The 17920-nt window shown below is 44.3% G+C and overlaps 1 protein-coding gene across 7 annotated transcripts in view; it reads left to right on the top strand.

Annotated features, from left to right (window-relative positions):
* Window positions 1–927: 927 nt before the first annotated feature.
* Window positions 928–17920, top strand: part of ANKRD42 (ankyrin repeat domain 42) — a 25863-nt gene continuing 8870 nt past the window's right edge. Inside the window, exons 1-11 of one of the 7 annotated variants that reach the window (XM_075080076.1) lie at window positions 928–1060; window positions 2797–2955; window positions 3984–4147; window positions 5557–5664; window positions 5970–6089; window positions 6705–6840; window positions 10717–10917; window positions 14070–14195; window positions 15735–15840; window positions 16454–16629; window positions 17038–17164. In XM_075080076.1, coding sequence (XP_074936177.1) covers window positions 2937–2955; window positions 3984–4147; window positions 5557–5664; window positions 5970–6089; window positions 6705–6840; window positions 10717–10917; window positions 14070–14195; window positions 15735–15840; window positions 16454–16629; window positions 17038–17164 — 1283 coding nt within the window. In that variant the 5' untranslated portion in view covers window positions 928–1060; window positions 2797–2936. The other 6 variants (XM_075079908.1, XM_075079985.1, XR_012658239.1 and 3 more) reach the window with 6 other exon arrangements.

Raw genomic sequence — 17920 nt, 5'->3', positions numbered from 1 at the left:
TGGACGTGAGCCAGCAATGTGCGCTCGCAGCCCAGAAGGCCAACCATATCCTGGGCTGCATCAAAAGCAGCATGGGCAGCAGGGTGAGGGAGGGGATTCTGCCCCTCTGCTCCGCTCTGGGGAGACCCCCCGGCAGTGCTATGTCCAGCTCTAGGGTCCTCAGCACAGGAGGGGCATGGACCTGTTGGAGTGGGTCCAAAGGAGGCCACAAAAATGATCTGAGGGCTGGAGCCCCTCTGCTGTGAGGCCAGGCTGGGAGAGTTGGGGCTGTTCAGCCTGGGGAAGAGAAGGCTGCGGGGAGACCTTCTTGTGGCCTTCCAGTGCTTAGAGGAGGACTACAGGAAAGATGGGGGCAACCTCTTCAGCAAGGCCTGTTGTGACAGGACAAGAGGTGATGGTTCCAAACTAAAGGAGGGTAGATTCAGACGAGATATAAGGAAAAATTTTTTTACAGTAAGGGTGGTGAAGTGCTGGCCCAGGTTGCCCAGAGAGGTGGCAGATGCCTCATCCCTGGAAACATTCCAGGTCAGGCTGGCCGGGCTCTGAGCAACCTGATCTAGTTGAAGATGACCCTGCTCACTGCAGGGGGTTGGACTAGATGGCCTCTAAAGGTCCCTTCCAACCCAAACCATTCCATGATTCTATGAATGCCGTGAAGACGAGCCCAGGGCTGCCAAAAAGCACCACCGGGCAATGCAAATCCCCTCCTGCCACCCTACACCTTGCGCACTACAGCCATTCACAGGGGGATGGGTCGCACCGTATTGCGGCTCATACGGACGACCCCATCCTCCGGACAAGTCCTCCGTCCCTCCCTAAGGGAGAGCGGCCCCGCCGTCCCGGCCCCGCACTCTCCCCGAGGCACCGCGGCCGCGGCCTCCTCTCCCTCTCTCCCCGCCCGCCATTTTCCTCCTCCCGCCGCCGCCGCCGCCGCCTCCCCGCGGGGATGGCGAGCCCGGGGGCAGCGCCCGCTGTGCCCATAGCAACCCCCGTGCGGCGCTGGGCGCGGAGAGAGGCAGGAGGAGGAGGAGAAGGGTGCGGCGAGTGCGGCAGGCTCCCGGTGAGAGTGGCGAGCTCTCGGCCGCCGCTGCTGTGGGGGGCCGCCATGCCACCGGCCGCCGCCGCGCCGTCTCCCCCTCCGGCCGGTGAGACTGGTTCGCCCGCGCTCCTTCCTCTTCTTCCCCCTTTCCTCCCCGAGGGCTGGGCAGCACTGGCTGCCCCCCGAGCACCGCCGTGGCGGCACCGGCGGTGGCTGCGGCCCGTCAGCGGCCGCTGTCCCCGCCCAGGCCGTGACGGGAAGCCCCCCGGAGCGGCGGCGCCATGGCGCGGGGCGGGACGGCGGGCCTGCTCTCTCCGCTCTGCCTTTCTTGATTTGCTTCACCCGGAATCGCTGCTCTGTGGCATGGCGCTCCACCGGAGCCCGCACAAGATACAGAGATTGCCCAGTATTCGCCAAACGTGCGGGGAAAGGCGGCATAGCGGCGGCGGCAGCGGCCCCCCCCAGCCTTGGCCGGCCAGCCCTGCGCTTCCCAGGCTGGTGCCACAGGGACCAGCGGCTTGGCCTTGGCTGGGGCTGGCAGCCTCCCCTCGTCCCCCCGAGCTGCTGCCAAGGTGTGCTGCACGGGATTTTTTCTGTGTGTTATGTAAATATTTGAAAGTCTAAAATTGTCTTGTCCCCCCATTCCAAGTCGTGTTCTTCTTCACTTATTTTCTCTAATGATTTCTAAGCAGGTACTCGTACTCATCTCAAAATACTTCCTTCTACAAAGGAGTTTTCTCTTAGAATGTCCAGTGAGCACTTGACAACAGTTTTGATAAAAAATTGCGCTAAAATTACGGAACCCGACCTTCGCTTTCAAAATCAACGTATTTTGTACAGAATTCATGTTGACAGCTGTTTCCTGAACTTCAGTCCCAGGGCAGCTGCCTGCAGCTTGTTTGTGGTGGCCTGCACCAACAGGCTGTGCAGCAGCGCTTGGTGTCGATCTCTGTGCAGTCCTGAGGGAGAAGGGAGACAAAATTCACTGTGCTGGTGGGCCTTGTCGTTTGCTTTACTTCTGGATAAGAAAAAATATGGATTACCTTGAACTTTCTGCACTGGAACATTTTGTTAAACACATTAGTACATTGGCAAGTAGTGCAATTGGCCAGATCTTCCTCTGATGTAAGTCTGTATAATTGTGCTGAAGTCTGTAACCCTCGCTTGGCATAACGAGAAATGGCTCCCTAGTGGGAAAATTATGTCCTGGTGATATTGTCTCTTTAAAAAACCAACCCAAACCACAAAATGTACTTAAATATTCTTTGGAAATATGAACTAGATGACCCCCTGGGGTCCCTTCCAACCTGAATTATTCTGTTTGTATGCTGGTGCTGTTTGTTCAGGCAGTATTTTGCAGGATGGAGTCGCAGTTCCTAACTGAAGCTGCATTGTGCAGGGCAGCGACACAGCCTGCTGAGCTGGGGGAGGTCGAAGTGGAGCGATACACATCCACAAGATCAAGTGGTGTGTTACAGCACAGGGTGTATTACTGTCAGCCTGGATTACTGAAACATCTTCAGCCCTCTTTTCCTCTCTGTGGCAACCCCAAATCTGCCTGAGCCATACTATTGTGCTACAAATTACATGAAAATAGGCACTGGTAAACTGTAAAGACTGCTTTCATCATATTTAGTTATTTAGTGCTTTTTTTTACACATATCACAAATATTTGCATGCAACCTCTCATTTCTTTAATATTTTTTATCTCAAATTGTGTAATAATTTTAACTACTGCTACCATTTCTTCTCCACAGGCAGAGAAGTCGAGGCAATAGTACCTTAAGACCTACATTTACATGCTTGCTTGACTTGCAGAACAGCAGCCCACCTCTTCAAGACTTCTCCTAACAGCGTGAAATCTAATGAAACAGTATTAATACATTTTGGTACTGGAATGATGACTACTCTAGAAGGTGATTACTAATTGTTTTAGGTTCTTCTTATGTTTGATTATCTGAAGTTAGCCCCCTCAGCCATTAGATCTACTTAAGTTACATATTTCTGCTTACAAGTTTTGGCAAGATGTTGCAAGGGGGTTTGGATATGTAACTCCCATTGTTTCCAGTCACATAGTTAATTTTTGGAAAGGCCCAAAGGAGAACGCAGGTTATTTGATCCTATGGCCTAGTGATGGATTTTTTTTCACCCCACTTCTACATGCAGAGTTTGATCCTGTGCCACTGAGGTCAGTGAAAATGTTTTTGACTTTGGTGGGAGCAAAATATCAGGCTGCTACAATGAGCTGTGACAGAACAATGCTGTAGTTCTAGCTAGAGAGCAATGCAGGATTACATTACACTGTTTTTCTACAGAAGCTTTAATTTTGACATGAGCTTGTCCTGAAGCTGATCCGTGTAGCTCAGTCAGGACCAATTACACGGTAGGCTCACTTGGTGAAGGCTCTGGTGCCCTCCAGTGTGGTATGTGGTGCTGGGCCAAGTCCTTAGGCGGCAGCAGCAGGAGCATGGCCGTGTGGAGCACCTGGGAAGTGATGGCTGAGAGCTTGTTTGCCCAAGTGCGAAGCCTCCCTGGTGTCGTACTTGAAAAGGTGAATAATGAAAGAGTTTGTGATGCCTGCAGTTTCAAAAGAGAGCCAGTGTTGGGGTGGACCTGCTCCAACATTTGCATACACAGATGGAGTAGCTCTGCTTCCAGCTCTTCCTGGGCTTCTTGTCATCTTTCTCTGGGTCTTTCTCCTGGGCCCTTTCCTGGGGCTGGAGGGGGTACGGCTGTCTCAGGTTTTTGCACATTGCCTGTTTCTGACAAACACAACTAGTGCTTTAGGATTCCTGCTGATACGTATCTCAATCTCATCGGTTACTCTAGATATTTTCGTTGGTCCTGTGAAGCTGAGGCCCTGATGTTTCTTTGATTCATCACTTATTTCCCATCCCTTAAATGTTGCTGAACTGACTAATGCCCTTTTATTATTCCTCACTAGCTGTCAAGAAGAAGCAAAATGATATGAGTGTACATGAGGCAGTGAAAGCTGGTGATGTAGAACAGCTTGCGTCAATGATAAGAAGTGGAGCCAGAATTAATGAGGTGGATTTAGTCCACAAATTCACACCGTTGCACTGTGCTGCACACTCTGGAAGTCTGGAGGTAAAACATTATGTTGGTGTTCAGACACACAAGGTTTTGTAGGTTAATGTTTTCCTCCTTTAGGAAAGGAGGGACAAAAAATTGCTAGCTTTGATTAAGCTAAATCAATAATCTCTGCCTGTTTTTCTCATTAAATATATTTACCAAAGCAAAAGTACTGGTTTTTAGGCTTTTATTTTGCCTTTCTGAAGCCCCAGGCAGTCTATATAGTCAACGTTGCCAGATTTTACAAAACCAGTGATTTTCTTACTCCGAGTAAAGAGCACCCTATGGTCTCATGTCCTCATTCTCTACAGAAATAGTCCTAATATATTTTATTTTAATAAGTAAAATGGTTGAATATTGATGGAGAAATCAGCAGGTGCATGAATGGTTTGAACTTCCAGGAGGGCTGAGCTGCTGTATTCAGCACAACATTCACCTTCTTGTTGCAGCCTCCTTGTACAATCTCTATAACAATCTAACCTTCAAGCAACGAGGCCATGAATAACCATATAAAAATTCATGTCCCAAAGGAAAGAATGTAAAGTTCTTGCTAAACTCAAGAAATAATAAGTGGAGTGCTGTTACTGGAATGTACAGAAACTGTCAAGGAAATGCTGATCATCGTGTTGTCAACCCTAAGAGCAGATTGTTTGCCCACCCTTTTCTGCCACTATAAATTCTGCCATTTCTCATTTCACTCTCCTACTTCGCAATCAATGTATTAGATGACAGATAATTCAATACAGTCTATTTGTTGCTAAGCTTCTTCGTGGAAACAGTAGAAGAACCAGAGCCGTAGGCTGGCCTAGAAGAAGATAATAAATCATAATAAGATCTAATAAAAAGTTTTAACTATTCCTCTAGCTGCTTTTGGATAGTCCATAAAGCTTTCCTTTGCAAGCAATAATATCTGCTGGAAAAAGGTGAATAAGCCAAACTAAGCTGTGGAAGAATGACAAGAGAGATGGGGTTGTGTACACCTAAGGAGCATAGCAAATTAAACGAGGCTTTAAATTTGACTCTGGGTATTTTGCCTGCCACTAATTTTAGCTGGAATTCAAGTGAGCATGTCTGCATTGTTTTTTCCAGTGCTTTTACCTCATGCTATGTGAATACTCTGACAGATTACATTTTTAATCTGGAAGAGTAAAATTAAGACGCCATACTGTAAAATCAATGCTAGGGGCTGAATTAGTAGGTTATTTGCACTTTCTGTACCCTTGGGTGAAACCTGGAGAATGTAACTTATGTGTAACTTTCTACTGCACAAGTATCTGGCTAAGGCATGCTCTGGGGTGTCCTATTTCCATAATGACGTATTCCGATACTGTTTTGAAATGTAACATCGGTTGATAAATTATAGTTAAAATGTGCCTCAAACACATAAGATAGTTAAATAAACCACTTTGGTTTTGGTTGAGCAGTGCCTTCACTGGTTGCTCTGGCACGGAGCTGATACAACACACGTAACTGTGAGAGGCTGGACAGCAGCTCACCTTGCGGCTATCCGAGGTCAGGATGCTTGCATGCAGGTACGTACAAATATTCACTCTCAAGCGCAAGTAAGTAGGGCGGACCTTCATTTTGGACAAGTTCGTTACGAAGATCAGCTGAGAGAGCTCCTAATGGAGCTGTGAGCATCTCCTCTTGATTTCTTTACATCTGGAATCAAGTCACTCTTGTTAAAACATGTGCGAACAGATTTATTTTGTGTAGTGTCATTGCCCTGAGGTCAGCCCAGAGTTGTCCTGCTGAGCATCTCAAGTCATCCTGCTAGGCAATGTTTGGTTTTTCAGCTCATGAACTGAACTGAACTTCTGCTTTACATTTCTTTTAGGCTTTGTTAATAAATGGAGCAAACGCAGAAGCTCAAGATGATCGTGGGTGCACTCCATCCCACTTGGCTGCAGCCCACGGGCAGTCTTACACCTTACAAACCATACTGCGAAGTGGAGTGGTGAGAGACTTTTACCCGCGGTTCCCTAGTGCAGAGCCAAAGTCTGGTATCTTTCTCCAAACAAAACTCTCCCTAGATTAAACTGAGATTTAGGACTGTAGATTAATTACTTATGTTATGTTATATTATTATTGATGAATTTTTTAGGGTAAATTTCCATTTTTTAATTGTAAAATACATTAGGGAAATGATCCAAAAATCCAGAGAGAATCAATAACATGACTAAACCATATCCCATTGAGGATGTCATTAAATGAAGATCAGGTGCTGTGGTGGTTGTGACTTTTTGCAATTGTACAAATCTATAGTAAAGGAGATATAAACTTTAAAAAAAATCCAGGTGCATCTTTAAGGAATAATGACCAATGCAGTGATAGAATTCTGTCTAAAAATGCACCTTTTACATGTGTATTACTTAAATAAAACCAAGAACCTGTGAAAATACCTGTCTTGGAATGGGAACTGCATGAACTTTGTAAAGGCACAAACTTTGTAAAAAGCTATTTGATTTGATGTCAATAATCTAACACAAAGAACAGCTGTTTCCTATTTATAAAATTTGTCTTGTGTCTAAGATTGATAAATGAATGAATTAACTTGCTGCTTTCATTTTAGAATGTGAATGTTTCAGATGGGAATGACTGGAAGCCTGTTCATTATGCTGCTTTTCATGGCCGCTTGGGGTGTTTGCAGCTTCTTGTTAGATGGGGTGCCTGTATAGATGATGTGGATAACAATGGGAACCTTCCAGGTATAACAGGATAAATCATATGGGGTTTTTAACCTTTTGGTTTACAGTTGTTTTGTGATATGATAATTGTAACAAATTATAAGTAATGCATGCCAGAAGCATCTGCTGTTTGATTCTATGCAAGCAACATAGTTATTCCATTTTTATAATGATGGGGAATTTATAAAATCCAAAGTATTTATCTGTTGGTGACGGTATCCTATTCATCTCCTGCTGCTGCTGGCAAGGATCAGAGCTCCTGGGTGCTGGAACAGGGAGCTGGCTGAGCCTGTGAGGGCGCTGTGTGGGTGGGCAGCATCTCGAAGGCATGTGGTGGAGCGTGTGTGCCAGTGGAGGTCTCAGGAGAAGGGGAGGTGGAGCAGGAGGCAGTTTCAGCTGCTATATGCTCCTTTTGAATTTGTGCCAGGCTTTAATGGCTGTGCCAGTGTGATCAGATTCTGGCACGTTCATATGCGGGATTTCTTATCCCACTGTTTCTTAACTGATTTGGTAAAACCCCTTGTTCTCATTTACCTGTGATTTCTTCATCTTGATTTCTGGATTACCGATATTCTGTATTATCTGTAATCTGACTCTTTTCATAATCATGACTTTCATAATCAAAATGGGCAGTGTTTATTTCTTGCTCTTCAAAGTTTCTTCATAGTTTCTCCAGTGTCCCTGTGCCTACCATGCCACTGCCTCAGTATCCTCTGTAAGTTGGATGGTATTGTTGATACCCTGTGTTCTCATTGGATCCTGTCCCTTTTAGCATTTTCCTTCTTATGGTTTGTCACTTTATTTTTCTCTATAGCTTTCTCTGTAACTATATCTTTTGATATCTCTTATTAAAATCTTTTACCCTATGTTAAGCACCACTTAAGTAAACTGATACCTGTGTTCTGGTTTGCAAACCTGGGTCTTGTTAAAGGATGTGAGGCTCTTGGATCCCAGCAGGCCGACTGGTGTATTAGCAATAAGAGATCATGATGTTAGACACCCTGGTGGCAGCATATAAGGTAGCTGTATTTGCATTTGGGAACACTTCCCTGATAACAGACTTTTATGGAGAGGTGGCAAACCCCAGCACAGTTCTACTTAAATGCTCGGTATATACTGGTTAGTTGAAAACTGTTTTTGTTGTTATTTTGACGTCTACAGAAGCTTGAGCCTCCAGTCTTTGTTCTGTTTCATTTGATCATATTATCATCCAAAGGAAAGAAAATGCTTTGGAACATTGCTAGTAAAAGATTAATAAAGTGGTGTGATGTACAGACCAGCTCAGCTTCTGAAACAGCAAAGTCAATTTAAATCATCTTTACATATTTCAGCTTCGAGATTAGCTGGACAGTGCTATAATTTTTCCTAACAGTATACTGAAAGGAATTTACTGAGGTTATGACGCCATACACCTAAAACTTGGCTGCACCTTTTGCATGTACGTGGAGGGGCTTTAATTACCTATAGCATGCTAATTGTTGGGAAGAGCTGCGGCTCATTCGGTGTACACGATGGGCTGTGCTCATTGATTCAACATTTTGTTTCCTCTCTGTATTTGGTTTTTGGCCATATCCATGTTTCATTTATTGCTCACTAGTTAAATCTGTTCTAAATATAATATTAATTTAATCATAGTGCAACATCTGAATTTTTCACAGACACTTTTTTTTCGGTCGCCACTTTGAGAGGAGCAAACAATGTTAGCCTGGTTTTATAAAAGGCGAGATGAAACACAGAGAAGTTGGGATACCAACAGCAACTACCCACTGCCTATCTGTGATGCCCGAGACAAGGTTTATCAAAGTTCTCAGCATTAAGCTGCATATTTTGTGTTAACATCACAGTACTCTCTGGCTTTAGTCTCAACTGCAAGTGCTCAGCATACCTGGGGCTCATACGGCACGGTTATACATTGGGCACTAGCTACCAAGAAACGCACAGGTTAAAAGCCACCTATGAAAAGCTCCTTTATGTATCTTCCACAGCATCCCACTGAAACTGTGCAAAAAGACACGGACAGAATACAACTCTTTAATCAAGAAGGACATTGAGGTGCTGGAGTGTGTCCAGAGAAGGGCAACGGAGCTGGTGAAGGGTCTGGAGAACAAGTCTTATGAGGAGCGGTTGAGGGAAGTGGGGTTGTTTAGCCTGGAGAAGAGGAGGCTGAGGGGAGACCTTATTACTCCCTACAGCTACCTGAAAGGAGGTTGTAGTGAGGTGGGTGTTGGTCTCTTCTCCCAAGTAACAAGTGACAGGATGAGAGGAAATGGCATCAAGTTGCTGCAGGGGAGGTTTAAATTAGAGATTAGGCAAGGTTTCTTCCCCAAAAGGGTTGTCAGGCATTGGAAGAGGCTGCCCAGAGAGGTGGTGAAGTCGCCATTCCTGGAGGTGTTAAAAAAACCATGTAGATGTGGCACTTTGGGACATGGTTTAGGAGACCTGGGGGTGTTGGGTTTGTGGTTGGACTTGATCCTAGAAGTCTTTTCCAACCTTAATGATTGTATGAATCTATTTTCCCCTTGCCATCTTTGCAGAAAACATTGAGCTTTTCTGACTGCTTTCTGCACAGGACAGATGTCTGATAAAAAAAAGTTTCATCCCAAAAGGTGAAGTTTTATCCCTGAGACTTTAGGTATCTGAAAGTGGATTCATAAGGGTTGATTCAATTTTTCACCAGCTGACTAGCAATCAGTACTTTTAAGAAGGTACCTCTTCTTTTCACTTCTCCTTGAGTAACTAACTCACTGAATAAAATTAAGACGGTGGGAAAAACTGCCCTGATTTCAGTGATGCTCAGATTTTGTCACATTACATTTTAGCAATCATCTGCCATAAAGCCAATATATGTCACCTTTTAGAGCAATTGCACTCTGGAAAGCTGTGGATGGTTTGCAATAGAGAATTTGCATGTGCCAAAAATTAACTTAAGTGACATGGGGCTTTTTTTTGACCTGAGTACATTGTTTATTAAGTATGGAGATAATGAGATTCTTACCTGGAGACAAACTAGTCCTTTCGCCTGTAGAACATCAGTCAACTTTTACAGATTTTCATGGAGCGGTAACACATAATAAGCAACTTCTTCCTATTAATGGGACTAGAGAACACTAATAATTTCAAAATAATGAGCATGTGTTTTGTACCTCTGACTTTGTTATAGGCCCAGCACTCTAGGAGTATTAAATAACTAAACCTCAGCATAGCCTAAAGGACAGGGGAGGAAACACTTGACCCCCACAGGGAAGCAGTCACTGCCATAGTGAGGTGGAGCCGCTCCTGCACATAGCAACTGTCTACAACAGTCGAAGGAAGGAAATGTATGACAGAAGTCCTGTGAACAGAACCTCTTTCATGGGATGTGCCTTCAAATAAAGTAAAGTGAATGTCACTGTCCTCGTTTTATAGGTGGGGTAACTGAGATGCAGAGGTGTGACAAAGCTTGTTTGTGGCGGCACAGTGGAGGTGGGTCTAAAGCAGAAAAGGCCTCAACTCCTACTCAGGGGCACCCCTTGCTGCCCTCTGTAATGAGTGTATCCCTAGGATGGCGAAGTCAGCTGCCAAGGAGTGAGATTGGTGTTCACGGGCTAGGTGAGACCCCAGTGGCACATTTTCCTGGCTCTAAGGTCTCTTGGCAGTGTTTTGTTGTCTCCTGCAATCATCTCTGCCAGGGAATCTTCTTTGCAGATCCTATCCTTGACTCTTTTACCTTCTTTGCGTAGAGCTGAACTCTGTCCTGGGTAGGAGCTGAGCATCCAACTGAGGCTGCTTCCACTTGTGCCATGTTGGATGGCTCAGGTGCTGGTAGACAAGCCTCGTCTAACCAGTGGTGAGAACACTGCTTTCCTGGTGGTCAGCAGTGCTGTGTTCTAACATACTTTGTTTCATCTTGTTCTATAGCTCATCTAGCAGCAATGGAAGGACACTTGCATTGCTTTAAGTTCTTGGTCAGTAAAATGGCTAGTGTCATGCACACACTGAAAGCCAGGAACGACCAAGGAGAGACTCCAAGGGACTTGGCTGAACGGTTCTATAAAGATAATATTCTGCAATATATTGACAGTGTGGAAAAAGAGGAGGAGGATCCAGAGTCACAGGAAGGTGAGTATGGGTCGAGATACTGATAAAATAGGCATTTTAATTCTGTAGAAATTGTTGATTCTGAGAACTTATATGAGCAGAATTATAACATTTAAATTGCCAACATAAGGAAGAGCTGTTCTTTCAATGCTTCCTACACATACTGGTAGCTAAGACTGGGATACTCAATGTGATTTTATAAAGGACTTGTGGGTGATGGGATGGTTGGAGGCCTTCTTGGGCACACTGATCATGAAATTATAGAGTTTTTGATTCTCAGAGAATAAGGAGGGGGTCAGCAGAACTGCTACCTTGGACTTCCGGAGGGCAGACTTTGGCCTGTTTAGGAGACTGGTTGAGAGAGTCCTCTGGGAGGCAGCCCTGAAGAGCAAAGGGGTCCGGGAAGGCTGGACATTCTTCAAAGAGGAAGTCTTAAAGGCACAGAAGCAGGCAGTCCCCATGTCCTGAAGGACAAACTGGTGGGGAAGACGACTGGCCTGGCTGAAAAGGGAGCTTTGACTGGAACTCAGAAAAAAAAGTGGGGTTTATGACCTTTGGAAATAGGGGCAGGCAGCTCAGGAGGACTACAGAGGTGCAGCAAAGTTATGCAGGGAGGAAACTGGAAGGGCCAAAGCCCAGCTAGATCTTAACCTGGCTACTGCTATAAAAAAGCAATAAAAATACAAATACATTATTAATAAAAGGAGGGCTAAGGAGAATCACCAGCCTTTATTGGATGTGGGAGGAAACATAGTGACAAAGGATGAGGAAAAGGCTGAGGTACTTAATGCTGTCTTTGCCTCAGCCTTTAATAGTAAGACCAGTTGTTCTCTACACCACTTAGATACACACAAGTCTATGGGGCCGGATGGGGTCCACCCAAAGGTACTGAGGGAGCTGGCAGAAGTGCTCACTAGGCCACTTTCAATCCTTTATCAGCAGTCCTGGTTAACAGGGGAGGTCCCAGTTGACGGGAGGGTAGCAAATGTGAAGCCCATCTACAAGAAAGGCCAGAAGGTTGATCCAGGGAACAACAGGCCAGTCAGTCTGACCTCGGTGCCAGGGAAGGTTGTGGAGCAGATCATCTTGACTGTGATCACATGGCACATACAGGACAACCAGGTGATCAGGCCCAGTCATCATGGGTTTAGGTAAGGCAGGTCCTGCTTAATCTGATTTCCTTCTATGGCCAGGTGACCTGCCTAGTGGATGAGGGTAAGGCTGTGGGTGTTGTCTACCTGGAATTAGTAAAGCCTTTGACACTGTATCCCACATCATTCTCCTGGAGAAACTGGCTGCTCATGGGTTGGATGGGCCTACTCCTTCACTGGGTAAAAAACTAGCTGGATGGCTGGACCCAAAGAGTTGTGGTGAACAGAGCTAAAGCCAGTTGGCAACCAGTCATGAGTGGGGTTCCTTGGGGCTCAATGTTGGGGCCAGTCTTGTTTAATATCTTTACCAATGATCTGGATGAGAGGATCGAGTGCACCCTCAGTAAGTTTGCAGATGACACCAAGTTGGGTGGGAGTGTTGATCTGCTCGAGGGTAGGAAGCCTCTGCAGAGGGACCTGGACAGGCTGGATGGATGGGCTGAGGCCAATTGTATGAGGTTCAACAAGGTCAAGTGCTGGGTCTTGCACTTTGATCACAACAACCCCAGGCAACGCCGCAGCCTTTGGGAGGAGTTGCTGGAAAGCTGCCTGGCGAAGAGGGACCTGGGGGTGCTGGCTGACAGCTGGCTGAACATGAGCCAGCAGTGTGCCCAGGTGGGCAAGAAGGCCAAGAGCATCCTGGCTTGTATCAGGAATAGTGGGGCCAGCAGGAGCAGGGCAGGGATCGTGCCCCTGTACTCGGCACTGGTGAGGCTGTGCTTCACACACTGTATTCAGTTTTGGGCCCCTCAGTACAAGGACACTGAGGTGCTGGAGTGTGTCCAGAGAAGGGCAGTGAAGCTGGTGAAGGGTCTGGAGAGCAGGCCTTATGAGGAGCATCTGAGGGAGCTGGGGTTGTTTAGCCTGGAGAGGAGGAGGCTGAGGAGAGACCTTATCACTCTCTACAACTACCTGAAAGCAGGTTGATCTTTTCTCCCAAGTAACAAGTGATAGGATGAGAGGAAACTGCTTCAAGTTGCTGCAGGGGAGGTTTAGATTGGCTATTAGGTAAAAGTTTCTTCCCCAAAAGGGTTGTCAAGCACTGGAAGAGGCTGCCCAGGAAAGTGGTTGAGTCCCCATCCCTGGAGGTATTTCAAAGACATGTAGACGTGGTGGACTGGGCAGTGTTGGGTTTGTGGTTGGACTTGATGATCCTAAAGATCTTTTCCAACCTATACAATTTTGTGTGTATTCTATGTAAATGTGTTGCATTCACCTATTATTGAAATAAAACATATCATGCTATGTTGTACTATGAATAACAAGTTATCCATGTTCTTAGACTCTAGTAGACATCCAGAAGATCTGTCTAATTTTCATGAGTTTTCATATTTGTCTGCTCAGAACCTCTTACTTGCACTGAATAGCAACTTAGCCAGGAAATATCCCACCAAAATTAAGGTTACTAGCCAAAGGATGCAAGTTGTGGTAAGGTCTGTAAGGAGAACCTTCAGCGGAGCAAGTATATGTGACCTGCACCTCCACCTCTCTACTTTTTCCAGGCACTTACTGTCCTTCTCTGCTAGTCTTTTGTCATTATACAGATATGTTGTTATACATACATACATAGAGACATATAGATATGTCAGTACTCCCTGTCTATAAAAATAATTAGAAAAATCAAATTGTCTGTATGGGTAGTTTTTAAGCAAGGAGTAAAATAGTTCATATATTTGGTTAGACTATGAAATTAAAATAGGCAAATGACTCCAGTTACCGCCAGTAATATAACATCAACTGTAAAGCAAAGGTATACTTGTTATTTCAGGTTTATGAAATTAATCTCTTAACTGTGTAAGATGCCTGTAGCCATAACCCAGACATGTTTAATCAAGTCTCTGATGAACAGTGCTAGTTATGCAGCTGTGTTTTAACTGATTAAGGGTGCATTAACCTGGCTAACTACAGCTGTGGAGTGCCCACACATGAGTTAGTATGAGAGAGGCAAGCAGTGAGAGACAAATATGAGCATGTTTAGTGGAACTAGTGGCATCTGTTTGGAAACATGCATTTCATTTTCAGTTTTAGCTTTCCCAGCCCATGGCGCTGCTTTCAAAGGGGACTTGCTAATGCTTAGAAGATTAGTGAGAAGTGGAGTAATCAATATTAATGAGCGGGATGATAAGGGATCCACTCTCATGCACAAAGGTCAGTAATTATGATCTGTTTCAGCTTGTTACTGTTTGTTGCTGACTTGTTTACTTAGTTTTTCAAGTGGCTGCTCATGACATAAACTTCGTGAAAAACAGCGTCTCATTTCCTGAGGGCTCAAAAGGGCAACCCTGGAAAACATATTTTGTGATGTGTGTGCGCGTAGGTGTCACTTTAAAAACAAAATAACCAAGCTGAAGTCAAGAAGGAAGAGTTTATATTAAAGAGAAAACAATATCTACACTGAAAAAAAAAATAGGTTTTTTACCAGACTTTTAGAAACATTTGCCAGCTAGGTATAAAAATGATCGGTATTGTGTCCTGGGCTTTTATTTCCTGAATGTGTCGTACTGAGGAGATGTGTTGTGAAAACCACAACAAAGTTATTTGGCACTATGCTGTCAAGGAAGGTAAACTTCTGGTATCTAACGCCTCGATAGGTAGTGGAGTGCTAGCACTACAGAAGGAATGGTCCTTTTGTGTTTGAGGGTTTCATAGTAATGTTTGAAAGAGTAGGACAGGAAAGAAGGAGGGAGGTATTGTAATATGCTTTTAATGCTATTTCCCACATTTCTTTTTGAATAGATATAAATGCTAGAATTTTCAAAAACATAATTAAAGGACTCATTATGAAAATTTATATGTATTGATTTTAAAAGTATCTTCTACATTCTTTCCCGCCCTCTCTTCTTGGAATGTTGCTAACCTATGACTGTTTCATCTCCAATTGTTATATGCAATGTTGGTGTTATGGGGAAATACTACGTCTGATTGTAATCCCATTTCCTTATCTCAGTAAGAAAACAAATATGGCAAACATCCAAAGGGGGTGCTGTCAAGAATTGGATTTATTCTTCCTTGAGAAAAACAACTTGCAGGTTTCAGCTAGCCATGCCAAATACTATCTTCCATATGTGAGACATCATTCGTGGCACCACGTGGTATGAGCAGTAGCTGTGCCAGGTCATATGACTGGGCAAAGCAGTTGTGTTAGGCTGCAGCTGAGAAGTGTTGCCCTGAGTTCTGGCCCAAGGAGTGATGCACCTATAGCTCCAGCACAAAGCCCTGGCTTCTCTCCTCCATGAGACAGCACCACACCACACACCACAGACTGGGGCAACCAGCTGTGTCTGATGTATGAGACCCCAGAGTTGGAGAGAGGTGACACTGCTTTGCTGCAAATCTATGACATATAGGCCTTACTGCAAGAGAGTGTGAGGCGGCATTATTTGCGTGTCTCATGCTCAGTGCATGAGACTGGGCAAGTTTACTTCAATTCATGTCCAGGAAGAGTTGCCAGTAAATTTCTGGAACTAGAAAGAGGCAGAAAAACACATTGCATGATCTTCCCCAAAACTGTGTGCACCAATGTGACTTGAACATCTCAAAATATTGGCTTCTCTTGCAATAATATCTCCCCTGTGCTGTGTTAGTGAACCCAACCTCTGGCATGTCAAAATGTCAAGAGGGGGACATTTTAGGTTTGAAACGCTTCAGTTGAATGTAACTGACTTGTGTGCACCTTCCTTCCTGTAGCGGCTGGACAGGGGCATATCCATTGCTTGCAGTGGTTGATTGAAATGGGAGCTGACTGTGACATTACAAATGATGATGGAGAGACTCCAAAGGATGTAGCCAAGAGGTAGCAGTACATATCCTGTAGCCCTGTCATTTATTTACTTGCTATTTATATATCAGTATCATGTCAGCTTTGTTGGAATTAATCCTGATTTTCAGTGATGGAGCAAGAACAGATCAGGACCATGAATTCCAGTTCTGATAAGCAAAGGTGTATTGTAGCTATAAAAGGTTTTAATTTTCACTTAAATTAATGTTCTTTTTTTAGCAAGGTCAGACATGAAAGATGAAAACTAGCTGATCTGCAAAAGGGAAGTATGCTCCAGCTATGCAAAGTAAATGAGAACTAGTGAAAGCCAGCTGATTTTTGCATTAATAAAAATAATATAGTTTCTGATAAGAGCCAATTAAGGAAACCTGCAAAGAAAAAGGTACTTCTGATGTGGGAGACATTGTCATAAGATTTCATTGAGGCAGAGCTCATGCCATTAGAATACCACAAAAAGCAGATTATCTGCTCATAGTTTGTTTACCAGTGCTTCCTTTAATCCTGAAACCCCCTCTGATGAATGGGAACAGGATGAGTTTCAGAGAGTTTCTATCACATGCAGGGAGCATGGCTGCATTTTTCCTGATGATGGGGATATATCAGTGTAGGTTAACTGTTCTCTGTGCAGATTTGCCCAGCTGGCGGCTGTGGAACTTTTCACACAAAGAACTGGAGACAGTAACTCTAGTGATGAAGAACTAGATGCAAACAACATTAAGTTTTTTGAAAGACATGGTGTGGAAGGGAGTACAGATAGCAAAGAAGACTTAACCCTGGATAAAGCAGAGAAAAGGAATGCACGCAGTAAGCACTGTCTTTCCATCACTCCTTATTTGAAAAAGTTGGTCTCAAGACATTATAGTCGTAGTTGCATGGTTTCTGCCAACTTCTGTGACTTTTTTATTTTAAGATGAGATAGTTGACAGGATATCTGTGCCACTGAGCATTCAAAGAAGTTGTGGAAAATTAGAAATCACAGCAGAGGGCAATCAGAACGTAATTGTTATGCTGTTTTAATCGGTGTTGGTGAAACCATATTGGATTGCTACTTGTTTTTGCCATCTGTCTGCTGTGTGGGTGTCAGGTGTAGCTCAGTATTTGCTGAGCAGTGTGATTTCTGCTCTGTGTTTGTGAGACTATTTTCCAGACTATTAGATTCCAGCATGCCTGTCTTCTCCAAGCATTTTACCTACCTGGAGAACTATCTTACAGTAAGGGCCTATCGCAAGATTCAAGAACTTCAGCAACTACTAGAAATTGCCTACAGCAACTACAGACAGCTGGGAGGAATAACTGAAGAGGAGAAGAAGATGAAAAAAGAAGAGAGGGAAGTTGAGAAGTAAGGTTAACTTGCCCTGCTAATGTTTAACTCTGTGAGGCCCATTTTAAAGCCTTTGTTAAGTTGAACTTACACACAAGTTGTTTTGGCCATTCTGTCCTTTCCACTTACAAATTTTAGCCAGGCCAAAAAGAAACAGACTTCAGCAACATGTCTGACCATTTCTAGGCTTCTACCACCAGGACCAGCCCCACAGCACAACACAAGTGTTTGACGGGTTCGCACTTCTTGTGCAAGATTATCTTCACAGCCTTCAGGTTTTCCTGCAGCGTGTGTGCAGTAGGACTGATAAGTCCTGGCTGTTTTGTTTGCATTGAGGATGCCAAATACATGCATGCACATTAATAAATCTGAAAAAAGTCATTATTAGTCTTAGCATGGCTTGGATGGAAGTGCAGAAACTATTCAATGACCTGCTACATTTCTGTGTCGGGGCAATATATTTCTATGCTCAAGAAAACATCAGCTCATATCCAGACCACAGAAAAAAGAAATCTCAGCAAACCTGCCCTTGCACGTGGAACACTTTTCAAATGTCCATCTAGTTCTCAAGGTCTCCAGTAAATGAAAAGGTTCTGTTAGATTGGTCAGGTGATTTGATGGGTAGACCATCTAAGTTTCAAAGAAAAGCCCATGTGTCTGTCAAAGATTTAGGACTTAAACAACAATGCAGCATCCAAAAGACAGCCCTATCTCCACCTCTACCTGTCAAAGATTTGGCTACCCACTGTTCTCAGTCTCTCTAGATAACCATGT

This window comes from Phalacrocorax aristotelis, chromosome 1, assembly GCF_949628215.1.
Source record: "Phalacrocorax aristotelis chromosome 1, bGulAri2.1, whole genome shotgun sequence".
NCBI lineage: Eukaryota > Metazoa > Chordata > Aves > Suliformes > Phalacrocoracidae > Phalacrocorax > Phalacrocorax aristotelis.
Note: the sequence above shows the minus strand (reverse complement) of the source record. Positions and strands in the feature narration are given on the sequence as shown.